This window comes from Pleurodeles waltl, chromosome 10 (genome assembly GCF_031143425.1).
Source record: "Pleurodeles waltl isolate 20211129_DDA chromosome 10, aPleWal1.hap1.20221129, whole genome shotgun sequence".
Lineage (NCBI taxonomy): Eukaryota > Metazoa > Chordata > Amphibia > Caudata > Salamandridae > Pleurodeles > Pleurodeles waltl.
In genome coordinates this window covers 1014886101-1014901691 of record NC_090449.1, presented here as the reverse complement: position 1 = coordinate 1014901691, position 15591 = coordinate 1014886101, and the positions used below count along the sequence as shown (strand labels likewise).

General features: G+C 39.6%; 1 protein-coding gene across 1 annotated transcript in view; it reads right to left on the bottom strand.

The window, feature by feature from the left end:
* Window positions 1–15591, bottom strand: part of CPNE4 (copine 4) — a 1215102-nt gene that overhangs the window by 554395 nt on the left and 645116 nt on the right. Inside the window, exon 5 of the mRNA XM_069211919.1 lies at window positions 11640–11714. Coding sequence (XP_069068020.1) covers window positions 11640–11714 — 75 coding nt within the window. The remainder of the gene's footprint in view (window positions 1–11639; window positions 11715–15591) is intronic.

Genomic DNA, 15591 nt, shown 5'->3' with positions numbered 1-15591 from the left:
TTGCCTGGTAAACGCCATTGACATTTTTTAAAATTACAAAAAAAGCAGTTAAAGTTCAAAGCAGGTGAGAGACAGTGAATTATAACGTCCTCAATAATCAATAATTTTGCAGTGTTCGAAAAGTGTTTCAAAGTGGTTAGCTACTATTGTGACTATCTCCTAATGTACTAAATAGGGAATATGGCCACCACTCTATGTTACTTCAATTAACTTAGAGAGATATTGCACAAGAATATTATTGTGTTATATTCTTCAACTAGTAACTAGTAAATAAGCTACAATATTAGTGTACCTCATATTTATCTAATGGCAAAAGCTTAAAAATGGCTCTTCATTGGTAAAATGAGACAGTTAAGTTACATTTCCTGACCTCATCTGATACAAAAGTTTACTTTTCTGTCACAAATGTCTTGGTGCCCTATGCCCCACCAAGGACGAGAAGAAAATCTGGCTGCAAGTGTTTTATTCATTGTCACTCAAGTTTGCCACAGGACCTCAGCTGCATCAAAGTTGTGCAGCTGAACATTGGTGATTTTCCAACACTAAAAGTCTGTCTCCGACACCGAAAGTCTATGTTCCTGAGATGGAACCTTTAGTGACAGAAAAGCCATAGTGTGTGGATGCTGAATGGCAGTAGCTGGAACATGGCACTTTACAGCATTAGGAACAATTCCTACTGTCACTCTGGGGTTGTATGACAAAATAGCGAGAACAATATCACAATATAAAACATCAGCAAACAAAATCAGTCACAATAATATTGTCATCCTATATTTAAGGAATAAAAACAAACATATTGACTACAAATATATGGCCATTAAACATATCCGAATATCCAAATATCAAGAAAAATCAATCACAATAATATTCTCAGCCTATACTTTCAACCACAGAAAAATTGCCATTAAAAATATCTAAATACCCAAATATTGAGAACAAAAATAAAGAACACAATATCATGATCTCATTCCTATATAGGGAGCACTACCCAAACATTGTAAAAAACATTATCAACAACCAAAATATTGATAAAGAATAAAAAAAAAACTAAAATTAAAATCCACTAAACTACATTTATAAAACACTGTTGACTAGTCTAAAATTATTTATATATTAGAATAATAATTTTATGAGAATACAGTATAATAAAGATAACTTTAAAATACACACACACACACATTTTACATTACAGCAACAACATTAATTAGTGTCCACCTAATAGGGACTAACATGACAGAAACGTATTAAAATACAACTAGAAACAACAAATAAAATTAAAGTTTAAATCTACTTACTAGTACAAACACTTTGGAAATGAAATAACCACTATAAAAAGGACACAAACTGTGCATTAACTTGCAGCAAACACACCAACACTTCCAGAAAGCAAAACTTTGTTCAGTGCTACACAGAAAATAATGAAGAAACCATTGCCAAAGAACAGAAAAACAAATCTAAAAAGTAAGTGTTATAACATTTATAAATTATAACTAAATAACACAGACAGCCAAATGTTTGACTTAAACATCAAAATGAATACAATGCTTTTTATTCATATTTCTGTAATATAGCAAACACCAACAGAGCAAAACAGAAAGCTAGAAGATGAAAATAAGAATAAAATATGTTTAAACTCCAAACTCAACAAACAGTAAAAAGTAAATATAATTTAATGTAAAAACAACCAAAAGCACTATATAGTTTGGAAATAAATGTAAATTAAAATGAAGCCAAAAGAACCTCAAAGCCATTTTACAAACTTATCACTCTGAAAATGTTCATATTTAAACAGAAAAAAAATCCAGCATCAAACGTGTTTACAAAAGAAAATTACATCAAATCTGTAAGTATAAAATGTAAAAAAATATAATATGCTTGAAAATTATTGCTAATTTAAAATATAGTAAGTACAAACATATACTTAATATATAATTGGGAAGCTCACAGATATAAAGTTTCAAAGAGTCATTTACTTCACATCTCAAAATGGATATCTTTTATTGACTTATATGGGATATACTTACAGTAAAGAGAGCAAAAGCACAGTAAATATACATTCAAAATGTACAAGGTATTTTTCTAATGCATCTTATGGGAGGCCTACAGTTTAGAAAAAATTGACAGAATTTTGCAGAGTATAGTCACCCACTATTTCTGTAGCGAACGTTACAGAAATTGAAGTTAGAAATGTGTTACAAAATGTTGAGTAAACCAGGACTAGTAAATAGAAATCCAGTGAAGCTATTTTAAATAATATGATACCAAGAGTTCCTGACTGTTCTACGTGGCACCTTCCGGCTATCCCAAACTTAAAAAAGACTCATAGCCAGAACATGGCTACAACTGAAATCCCTGCTGCCACTAAAACATTATAAGACATAAATATGCCTGATAATTTAACGACAACAAATAACGAGGAACCCTTCCTTATGTGTGGCAACTCTAACAATGACAGAAGAAGAAGAATGTATGGAAAAGGAAACAACCTACTAACCTTACCACAAACAATATGTGGATGATGGACAGCACAGTAAAATTATGCCCTTCACCTTTCACACAAATATACACAAATCCATGGTGAGTACCACAACACAGACATACCTTTAGTGTACACACTTTTGCCTAACAACGTTCAACCTACCATGAACAATAAAATCCAAAAAATAACAACAACTATCCCCAAAAAGTATTCATTGGCTTTAAAAAGGCAATGATTAGGTCAGTTTTAAAAATATAGCCACGCACAGCTATACAAGGCTGCTAGTATCTTTTTAACCAGAGTATATGGAGACGCCTCTAAACATCCGCTCTAATTGTGGAGTACTTAACAAACATCCAATTTGCCTATGAACTAAATTAATTAATTACTCCAGCATATTGCCAAGTACACGAAGTAGCAAAGCACTACAACTTCCAAATAAGGGCATGGTACTACCAAACACGAAAAGATAAACTAAGCCCAATAATGGACAATTCTGGAGACACATTGTTTTGGCAGACTGCACCGTTCTGGTCACAGACGCCGACCCAAAGTCACATACCATGTTGGAACATCTATAATAGTGCCGTGCACAGCAAACTAAAAAATGTAAAGCATTTGAAGGGTAGCACAATGCCTTCCCAGGCACACTAGGTCAAAGCCATTTTTCAATCTACCAAAGAAACCAAAGAAAGAAAAAAGCTGCCAACAACTTAGAATAGAACAATAATATAGCCTAACTAAAATCAAAAGCATCAAAACAAACCAAAGACATGTATGAAGTTCTATGAAGCAAAGTACAAACATCTTCTGTCAAACAAGGCCTGCCATGCATAGAATCCATAGCAAGAATTATACTGTATACAATCTAAATATCCCAGTAAAACTAAAATTCAGCAGTAAATAACAACAATGAGCCAAAATAACTTCATAAGATCGATAACACATAACAAACCATTTTAATAAACTTTTAAAACAATAAATATTTCCAACTAATTCAAAATAAACTAAAATACAACCTACAGTGTTGTTGCTGATGCCCATGATCTCCATGTAATTCACCAAAAATAAATCCACAAAAAGTGATAAAAACAAAGGGCCTTATTACGAGTGTGGCGGTCTTATGACCACCACACTCACAGTGGCGGTCCGACCGCCACATAACAACCTTGGCGGTCCAACCACCAGGGAACCACCAGCTCCGCCAGGATCTTGCATCCCGGTGGTCTGGGGGTGGCGAAGATCCTAATCCGCCAGTGCACCGCTGCAAGCAGCACTGCCCTGTGGATTATGATCTTGTTATCCGCCAGACTTTTCATGGTGGTAACACTGCCACAAAAAGGCTGGCGGAGAATAGGTGCAGGGGGCAACAGGGGTGCCCCTGCACTGCCCATGCACTTGCCATGTGAAGTGCAGGGGACCCCCTGCCCAGCACCCTCGCAATGTTGACTGTCTGCTTTGCATTCTGACATTGCGAGAGTGCTGTAGCACCCAGCTGGCTATAGCATTGCCACCCTCTGGATTACGAGCCTGAGAAAATACTGTAGCCTGTTTCCCGCTAGGCCAGCCGGTGGAAGCTTAGGTTTCTGCCCGCCGACCTAGCAGGAAACTCTTAATGACTCTGGCGGGGCGGTTGCCGCATAGGCAGCAGCTACCCTGTTGGGAGTTTTTGAGGAGTTTTCGGTCCGCCAAACTCTTAATGAGGCCCAAAGACCTAAAAAAAATGCAAGTATTTGAAGTGCCAAACAAATTTGCAGAGGTAAAAATAGTACTCCTCAAAATACATTTAAAACCTGAAAATAAAAATATACAATCTGCTCCAAAAAACGAAAATAATAATCGAAATTAAAAATCATATTTGTTAAGATGAAACCAATCTATTTCCTTTAAAATTAAAGAAAATGTATCCAAAGGGAAAATAAACCTCTAGAGTATATAATGCATTGTACAGGAACATTAAATTAAATTATTCATAATACATAAAGGCATAATGCACTACATGTCTAATACTAAAACAACCAAACACTGAGCGAGTAAATCACATCAAAACACTAACCTATTTCTAACAATACTAGACTTACACACAGCCCTCAAATACAAAATCCTAAAAAGTAGCTCAAAGTTAGTGTTTCCTGATCTGTAGAGCATCAACAGAGAACCGTAACCACACAGAAGTTGAAAAGACTGAAATTTAGGTTAATGAACTAAAATATAAAGATAGCATTAAAACAAATGGCCACAACATAAAAAATACTAACTACGCAAAATCATAGAAAACAATGGAAAAGTAATGAAAAATGTTAACAATAGATTTTCTTTGCTGGAAAAACTGTGATAAACATTTTTACAAATGTAAAAAACATGCAGAATGTATCAAAATACTGAATAATTGTACTTAATAGGTTTGAAGTATTTAATAATATATAAAAACATGCCATGTATTTCTCAAAATGCTATAAAAAGTTCTCTGATAAACATTGCTTGATACAAAATATTATAAAAGATTTGTTATATGAATGGTGCAATATGTGAAAATGTGAAACATAAACGTAACATCTCGTGTTTGAAAAGTGAAAACATGAGCATGTAAAACAAATATTAAAAGAAATGAAAAATGGTTAATTAAAACAATGACTACATAAATCATTGTTATAAAAATGCAATTGAGAATTTTAAAAAGTAGAAATTATTAATATTAGAAAGTAAAAATTAATAATATTGGAAAGTAGAAATGAATAATGTTAATGATCTCTGCAATATTATTATCATCTTCAATGACATGGGCAGTAACCTTCCATACATGTGGAAAACCTTTACACATCAAGAAAGTTTAATTTACTTGAAGAGGTTAAATTTACTATTTTCTCTGCAATTAAAGCTTCATTGGTGAATGTTCGACAATAAAGGTGTTTGATATACTTCTCCCACTCTTATGTTAGATACACTGGAGAAAGCATTTGACATTGAAGGGGCTCCATTTACTATTCACACTCAAATCTAATCTAGATTTGGTAAAGAGTTGGACATTGAATGGCTTAGATTTCCTATGCCCACTCCAATCCAAGGCACATTATGGAAAGCGTTGTACATTGAAGGGGTGTGATTTACTAATCGCACTCCAATATATCTTACAATGTGGAAAGCATTGGATATTGAAGGGATTGCATTTAATATTCCCTCTTTAATTTAATCTACATATAGTAAAAAGTTTGACTTTAACGGTGACATAGTTAATATTCCAACCCCAATAATAACATGTATGAAAAACAGTGTTATTTTAATGTAAAAATTCAACATAAATAAAAATCCTTTTTATTTTTATAAATTGTAAACTGAATAAATAATGTTGTAAAATAAGCAAATGATAATACTTTTAAATTTAATAAATTAATTTAAAATTACATTTAAATGGCCCGTATAAATAGCACATCTCATTTTTAAATAATCTTGTAGATTTGAAATACTTCAATTTTTTGTATTATCAAAAAACAATTTAATAAATATGTTTAACAAACATTAAAGTCAACATCAAAAGATAAAGGGCCTCATTACGAGTGTGGCAGTCTTCAGACCATTTGTGGTGGTGGTGGTGGGACGCTGCACTCCTGGCGGCCCTACCACCACATTACAACTTTGGAGGGTGGGACCCCCTAAAGACCACCGTCCACACCAGGAACATTGTTCCCAATGGGCTGTCGGCGGTCTGAGTTGTGCTCAGCCACAGGCCATGCTGATCACAACTCAGCTTTCTGCCACCCTTTCCATGGCCGTCACCCTGCCATGGAAAGGCTGGTGGAAAGCCAGTACCGGGGGCCACAGGGGGCCTGTCTGCTTTGCAGAGAGTGCGCATTCCGATGGTGCTTTGCAGGCAGTGCGCATTCCAATGGTGCTGTTGTGCTAGGGTATTTTCCTCGGCTCACGTAAGGGAGCTGAGACCAATACTGTAGCACTGTTCCCGCTGGTCCGCCCGGACGAAATGTCATAATTCAATATTCCCGCTGCAGCCTGGAGGGAACACTGTAATACAACGGGAGGGAACTCCACCGGCATGATGGTGGCGTCCTTCCCACGGCTTTGGCGGTCCTGTGGTGGGACCGCAAAGTCACAATGAGGACGAAAATGTTTCCATAAACAATTATCAAAAAAATTATATAAGCATTTTTTTAAATACAATAATTTTGGATATGATATAGATAAGGTTTGCTGAAAGTACTAAACTTCTGTCATGTGATCACGTTCCATGGACTTAAATTGGTAGAAAACATATTTAAACTGTCCTAAATTACATCTATCTTAGAACTAGGCTTCAACTGACCCCTTTCATGCGAGTGATCTGATCAGTTGAAATGACAATTTTCTGTTAACTTTTTCCTGTTCTGCTCGCTATTTTAGCACTTAACGCATGTTAAATTTGAGAGCTGCCTGACATGTTGCACTTTATTTTTAACAGGAGCAATCATCATTCAAGTACTTGAAAAGAAAGAGGAATGTTCCTCCAAAATGTTGCCTCTTTTCATTGCTGTGTCTTGTTGTAGAGCTATTTGGAAACAAGTTGAGGATCACCCTTCTTGAGTCGGTCGATAATTGGAACATTCTTCTGTAGGCTCCAACAGGCGCTTGTTTGGGGTAATCAACAATGTATATTGTAATGGCCTTTGCCTTAAAGACTATGAGTACACTTTGATCTGTTAATCACCCTTCTGCAATATGTTTTTATGGACTTCTTCAGCACCAGTGACAAGACTGATAGAGCAAATCTTTGGACTAAGATGTCCGGATGAGATGCTTTACATTGGCTTCTACATATCATCAACAAGCTTGGTTACAACACTTTGTCAAGAACCAATTTATAGTGATTTTAACATCAGCATGTATTTGTGCCCTCCACCTACTCTTTAATATCCACATTTAACTATTGTGTGCTCAGTAGATGTCCACTTAAGTTGGATAAGGAGCCCATCTTGATCATTTTGAACTGATGCTGCTGCTAGATGTCATGTCACCCAAATCAACCTACAGAGTGGATTCACGGATGAGGGGCTATATTCTAGACAATCAACCTACCATCAATTTAGAGAAAATCAGATTAGTCAGATTCAAAGGTACCGGATAAAATCTATATGCGATTTCTAGTATTGAGGACTGCCACGCATAAAGCCTGCTGGTGTGATCTTCTGAATATATAATCTCCAGATCTAGGAAAGCAAACCAAACATTCGGAGGGTCAGGATGTTATCAAAAGCCAGATAGCCCCACAGAGAGGGCATCCATTCCTACCACTCTACCTTTCAGTGACTTTTTGATGGCACTTCAAACCTTTTAGAGGAACTGTTATTGTAATACCTTGAGCTTCCATCCATCGTGGCAGGTGGTATCTATATTGCAGCCTTCTAAATTATTTGAATCAAAGTCTATTTCACTTACACACAATACTTTATAGTTATTGAAATTAACACTCAAAAATAGCAGCAAAATTCAAGTGTCCAATTTTAATCGCATATTTATTTGTGTTCAAGGGTGTGAGTAAATGTGTGGGTGCAGTTTGTCTGTGTGTATAATGCACTGTGGATATTATGTTGTGCAGTTGTGGAAGCAATCACAAAAATGACAATTTGTGAAATGGACTTGTGATACAAACCTTCATGTGTTGTGGATAGCAGTGGCTGGGTTCCTGGCGTCCAAGGATGTGCAGATTTGAAGCCTCACATCAATTACGGCCTTATGAGTTACAATGAAATGTTTTGCAGCGTTTCATTCTTGGGCTTTGAGAAGGACTGCATTGCTAATATAGTCCAGTTTTTATCACATGCTGCTCAAATAGGATTTTTGTAAGAAGATCATAATTCAGAGATGCTGGAATGACCCACCGTAGAGCAGATCCTAAGGTTATGGTGCTCGAGCCCTTAGCATCCCTTTAGGTTGACTGAATCAATGCTATCTTGAAGGGGTCTTACTGTGTCAGAGTTTGTTGTCTAGTAGCAGAGTGTGGAGAGAGCAAAACCACATTCTCTCCTATCTCTCGTCAATGAAGAACAGCAGCAAACCACAAACTTGCCACCAACAGCTATATCATACCATAATCATCCTTGCTTATGTTTATGTTAGGACTTGGCATTTTCTGTATAAGTACAGTGTTACTCATCAATGGCAGCAAACGAAAAAGAATGGCAACGCGAAGTAAAAGAGAAACAAACATGAAATAGTGAGCAAATGATCCATTTGATGCCTAAAAAGGAAGTCTTGCAGAATGCCAAATAGATTGTGCCACGCTATTCTAATATGCTTCAGCTTGCAATAATACCCCTAAACAACCTCACATTCAGCTATTTAATCATGATGGATACAGAGATCCCGCAGTAGAAGTTTATTGTAGTTCAGTTTTCCATTTAATTGTCACAAAGTTAATTAAGTCTTACAGCTGTCGTATTATTAACAATATCATGGCATAATACAGTAACTTGAGTTTTTTAATGTTGTTGTGTATTCCTCCTACATTTCAACTGGGTACAATTGGGTACATCATTAGTAAGCTGCAGGGAATACGATTTTAAATTTGATTGGCCATAGTGGCTCAAAAAGGCATTGGTGAATTGTGAATCTGCTGTGACAGCTTACACGTGACTAAACTGCATTACCAGATTTCTCAAACAAATTATTCAATGTTCACATTCAGGGCCTCATTTTGAGTTTGGCGGATGGGCTAGCCTATACGCCAAACTCACGACAGGGTGGATGCCTCTGTAGGGACGACCACTCCGCCGGACCTATTAGGTGTTTCCCGCTAGGCTTCTCCTGGCAGTGAAACCGCAATGAAAAGGCTGGTGGAGAACGAGGTCGTAATCCGTAAAGCCCTGCCCTTGCGGATTGTGACCTCCACCCGCCGTCAACCCGTTGGGATCACCTATTCTGGCTGTCTTAATGTGGCAGTCGGACCACCACAGCAGCGGCAGTCCTGACCACCACTGCAAGGCTGTGGTTATTAAGACTGCCAGCCGTGTAATGATTGTAATCAATTATTGGCGGAAGTCCCTGAGAAGGTGGTTGGCAGAAAGGAGCCATGTAGGTGCCTCTCATAAGGTATGCAGATTTGGTGCATGGAAAGAGTTTTAGAAATAGCTAGAATATGTTGCTCAAATTAAAGTTGTGTAAGGAATATGTGGCATGCAAAGGCAAACACACAGCAACTTGTGGGGGGAAAGATTGATAGACATTTTTAATACGATTTTGCAAATAACCACAAGGCAATTTTACAACGTTGCATATTTGCAAAATTGAAACAATACTCACATTGATTTTCCATTGCATAGTAAATGCATGGCTTACATAATAAATAGATTTTGGTGAGCAGAATGTCCAAATTATGATAGGTTAACCAAATTAGCTAAATTTACAACAACATTTTTTAAATACCTTGGCCTAGAATTTTGGAACTACCAAGGTAAGGTGAAATCCATTTCCACAACATTTAAGACACCTCACTTAAAATATATAATCCTTCAACAATATGATACCACTGTTTGTGATTCTTAGGATAAGGGCAGAAGCAGAGGAAGCCCATGGAGAACTCAGGAGGTCAGGCATATGTTTCATACCTGGATGACCATGTTCCAACAGTTGGGTGTCACTATGTCGCGTCATACCATATCAACCTGCAAAAACTCTTGCATCTGCTATAGGGCCTACTACTGTATCATTAACCTTGTAAATACGATTGACGAACTGTTCATGTCAAGCACACTATGGGCCTTAGTACCAGTCTGGCGCTCTTTTGATCGCCAGACTAACGGTGGCGTACAGACCGCCGCCAAATGCTGCGGTCCGAACACCACATTATGACCACGGCAGTTGTGCTGCGGTCGGACCACCAGCACAGCAGTATTAGTCCTCCCAGTGGTCTGGCAGTCGTGGTGGTCCTAATCCGCCAAGGCAGCACTGCAAGCAGCGCTGCCCTGGGGATTACGACTTTGTTCTGCGCCAGCGATTTCATGACGATAACACTGCCATGAAAAGGCTGGCGGAGAACGGGTGCAGGGGGCCCCAAGGGGGTGCAGGAGGCCCCCCGGCCAGTACCATTGCAATGCGCATTGTCTGCTTTGCTGACAGTGAACATTGCGAGGGTGCTGGTGCATCCTGCATCCTACAGCATTGCTGCTGGCTCAATCACGAGCCGGTGACAATGCTGTAGGGTGTTTCCCGCTAGGCCGGCGGGCAGAAACTCTGGTTTCCAGCTGCCAACCTAGCGGGAATCTCATAATGGGCTTGGCGGCAAGGCAGCCACTATGGTGACAACCTCCTCGTCGGAAGTTCGGCGGGTGGCCAAGACCATCCGCCAAACTCATAATAAGGCCCTATGTCTGTAAATCCCTCTTTCCTCTCACTTGCCATGGGGATTGGCTGCATTTTTTTTAGCTCTGATCAGCGGACAACCAGGGAACTCTATAAAAGCTAGGCAACTGAATGGCCCATGCTATTCCAGCAAGTGTGGCTTGCATGACTCCCACAAGGTTTTCAAACCTAGAATGCTCTGCAAAAATTCTGGGTATGTGCTGGGATCCACAAACTTCTTACCACCTATTGATCCACCACGTTTCCCAATGTAAAGGGACTGCCAATCATAAGTGGCTACATGCATGACAATAGAAACACCCTGATGTCAATCAACAGAAGATTGCACAGAATGTTTAATGTGGCATCAGGATAAGGCATTAGATATTGGAGGCAGCATGGGCTGGGTTTTTCTGTTCGTCAGATGTGGGGTCGCGAGAACTTCAGAGACATTACAACGCGTCCTCATGTTTGTCTGATGGAAATTATCTTATACAACATGCATAGAGCGGCCGTAAGACTTCCCTTGGGATTACTCCAGCTTTGACTGCTTAGAATTGCTCACTTTTTAAATAACTTCTGATCTGTGGCACAATTTTCATACAAATGAGATCCCAGCGTAACTAGATTGTCTCAATTTTAATTAGATTACTTATTTTTCTTTAATTACTTGTCATCATCGGGAAAGACGTTTTGCGAGCCTCGATGAGGATTCTTTGATTATTTAATGACAGCAGGAGGGTGGTGGGGGGGATTGCTGCGGGGTAAATTTTTTAAAAATCACAGAAGCATTCCTTATTACATGTTTCAGTGAGGTTATTAGCAAACGATTTACCTTGTCATCTAGCTTCCGTGCGCTGAATGAAAGTTCCACATAGTCATCGTTGCCAGATAGTTCCTCTGCAATCACCTGAATGAAAAGAGAGAGGTCAGTTTTCCATGAGTTTCGCGATTCCTTGATCACATTTAAAGGAGGCGATTGGACCTGGTGCTTGGACCTTCCTGGGTTCTGTGAGGTGCAAACAGGAAGAAACACTTTAGGAAAACTGAATTTGCAAGTAAAATATAACACAGGTCGAAGTGGTCTTCTTCTTCTGTATTTTAGAACCAGGATGACCACTCAGTAGATATTTTTGTCCGATCTTTAAGTCTATCAGTTCCTTTCCCCCATTATTATTTGCAACTACGGTATTCCAATATGTGTTTTAACGACAGCTGAGAGCTGGAAGGACACACGCACGCGCACACGCACACCCACGCACACACACAGCGTGGTTATACATGCCCGCGCGCACACGCACACACACACACACACCACACACACTCTATCCAGTGGCGTAACGGTAAAGAAACTTGAACGGGGGCCCTGCAAAGTACATGTAACCCCCTCCCCCCCCCACCCTCCACACAGTAAGAAGCTCTCAGGTCAGGGGCCTGCCGTCCATGTACAGTGCCGGCCACTGCGGGTGCGTGACTGCATGCCGCTAAGGGGGCTAGGGTGACCACCTGCCATTGAGGCAAATTCTGGACAGGACTGTAAAAAATTCAGGACAAAGGGTCAAAATTCAGGACAAAAATTCAGGACAAAGGGTCAAAATTCAGGACAAAAATTCAAGAACAAACGTCAGTTTTACAGACACACGCAAGAGAGGCCATGCCTCACTGTGTTGTCAGTGCATTTATGTACTCTTTTTTAACATAAGCACTATTTATTCACTGTGGACCTTTAGTGATTGCCTCCTGGTGTGCTACATTCAGGTGTCACATTACGTCCTTGTTCAGTAGTAAATTAATGCCCTTCACGGCAAGGACATCACCCCTACTCAAATCTACCCGATCTTTCCTGAAGAGAAAGTAACAGCAACATTTTGATTATGTTTCTGAACATTTCAAAACCCCTGGCAAACAGTTTGGGAAACATTAAGGTAATTAACCTTATGCTAGTTTAAGCAAATTGAACAACAACATCTGGCTTACCCCAACCACCCATGGACTTTCAACCTATTTTTTTTTAAAGAGGCAGGGCAGATGGTGTGGGTGACAGGATGTGATATACCCATAACTTGTCTGTCGTCTCACTGCACTAGAGTGTATGTTCGGGACTCTACATTTATCTCAGAAATGGGAGCCCGGACTACCAATCAAAGATAATAAAAGAGTAGGATGAAATTGAGATCAAATGGGAGATCCGGGTTGTTGCTAACAACTGGATAAATAAAGAAGAGAAGAACAAGGTGGGACAATTCCTAAAATCAGACAAGACGGGTCCACCAATACTATTTGAAGGTATTGGGTACCGGGAGAGTTGTCTGCACACAGGAGCGAAACAGAAGGGGCAATGTCAAGTGGTTGAACAATCAACACCCATACACCTTGGCAAACTCTTCTGGTGCAATGGTTCGCTGTTAGTGCTTGTGAAGGGTGAGCAGGGGCCAGACCCCTTGCAAGGTTGTGCAAGGCAATTGTCCGCTTAGTCCATGTCTTTATATGGTTTTGAAATTGAGCAAAAGCCAAACTAGAGATCTGGGTTATCCCTAAGTGTCAAGTACACATAGAATCTTCAAAATATTTGGGATGTAAATTGCACAAACAAAATTTACAAATTTTAAAACTTAATTAGTGTTTCTTTAACATATGGCACTGTTTTCGCCTTCATACACAATTAGATCTCAGATTGAAATGGGAACCAGTTACCTTTTGATACCTAGTGATTAATATCTACCATTCTTACACTGATTTCCAGGATGAAAATCTCGGCAGAGCGAACGGTCCCTCCAAGCCCAGTTTGCTTTTTGGTCTTCTCTTCTGCTTTCTGTAGAGGCCATGTGGCACTGGAGAAGATGGCGTGCTACCCCAATGATAGTATTATTTTGCAAACCTTCCCCTGCTCGTCCTTCATTCCTTCTTCAGACGGGCCACACATCTGATTTGGTTGCTGCAGCGCCATCTGGAGCTCTTTCCACTCAAGCTAACTGTGACTCAGGGTGGATTAGATCTTCTGGACTTAGAATGCTTTTATTCAGCTGCAGATGTCCAATGGGTGGCTCACTGGCTTTCTTCCCACCTCCCTGCATGAGATGGGGTTTACCAGTAAAGACTTTTAAGGAAGGCTTAATGCACTGCTCATCGTTTCCTACTGACCATTCTATAGATCACCATCAGGGGTTATCATGCATGGCTTTCTCTTGCCTTGCCAGAACCTGTAAACTCACTGACACGAAGAAACCCTATGCTCCTGCACTACCTTTCCTAAGCCTTCCCACTCGCACAGGATGACTGTGCTCAGAGCAACTCCATCAGTGGCATGTTGCAGGTGTCTTAAAATTGGGGACTTTGTTTCTGAACAGTGAGCTACTAAATTTCCAAACCCTTGTGGCAGACTACCATCTTCACCCCGGTCAACTCCTTACTTACAACCACCTTAAATAATCATTAAATGCCCTATTTCATGTCTGCTACCTAGCACTAACCCTACAAGAGGTGTGCCAGAAGCTCTGTACCATAGGAAATGGTGGCAAACTGATAGAATGGGTGTACAGACCTATCCTGCAACATGGAAGCCACTCCAGGTCTTCTTGTCATACTACCTGGGTGATTGATGTAGCCAAACCTCTGCAAGATATGGACTAAAATACTGGACTTTCCCCACAAAGTATCCCACAGCTGTCACTTTAAGTAAATTCATAGTGCTTCCTTGTGAATGCATTCTGCCTGCTGCTTGCCATTGGCCTTGTGGTTTGTAACTCACAATTTGTTGCTTTCAATTTGCTGGCTTTATTTGTTTTAGGCTATGCAGCTTGAATTCGTCCCTTCCCTTGCCAAAACCTTATTTACAGTATCCTGCAGAGAGCTCCCTTTCTGTAAACAGGCCTGTAAATCTTGTTCTTATCTTTTTATATTTCCTGTGCATTCAAAGAACAAAGTCAAATGTCAGGCTCTGTCTTCGGTGGGAACTTAGTGTTTACTTTCCTTTCTCTGACTTCAAAGTGAGAGGATTTATGCAACAATCTTGCTGGATTCTGGGGTTAGGAAAGAGTTTTTTCTATCACATGACAACATTTAAATAGACTTCAGAATATATCAGAATTAGGAGTACAAATCAAGCACATTTTTGTTAATTCTGAAATGTGCTGGAAACAAATACCTTTACATGATTAAAACAAATCATTGCATTAGGTGATGCAATTTCCACACATCATCGTCTGTGCACAATATAGTTTGATTTGAAAAACTGTATATCTGTGCAAATGTAATGGTCATTTCAATCAAACATGTGTTGTATGTAATGGCAGTGTGTTACCACACCATGCATGCTCCACTCCACTCTTCTCTGCACCACTCTACACCACTGAACCCTACTCTGTATCACTCCACTTTACGCCACTCCATGCCACTGTTCTCTTCTCCATTCGGAGCCACTCCACATTATGCCACAGCTCTCTATGCTACTTCACACTATGCTTCTCTACTCTACTCTGTACTACTCTACTCTAAGCTACCGCACTTTGCGCCTCTCTACACCACTGCGCTCTGCTCGCCATACCACTCCAGTCTAGGCAACACCAATCTAATCCGCACAACTCCACTCTCTGCCACTCTGCAACGCTGCACTGTACGCCACTGCACTCTAAGCTAATACACTCTATGCTAATGCACTTTACTCTGTAACACTCAACTCTATGCCCCTGCACTCTACATCAATACACTGTACATCATTCTAATCTACTCTGCACCTCTGCACTCTATGCCACGGCACTCTACACTACTTTACTCTATGCCATCACACT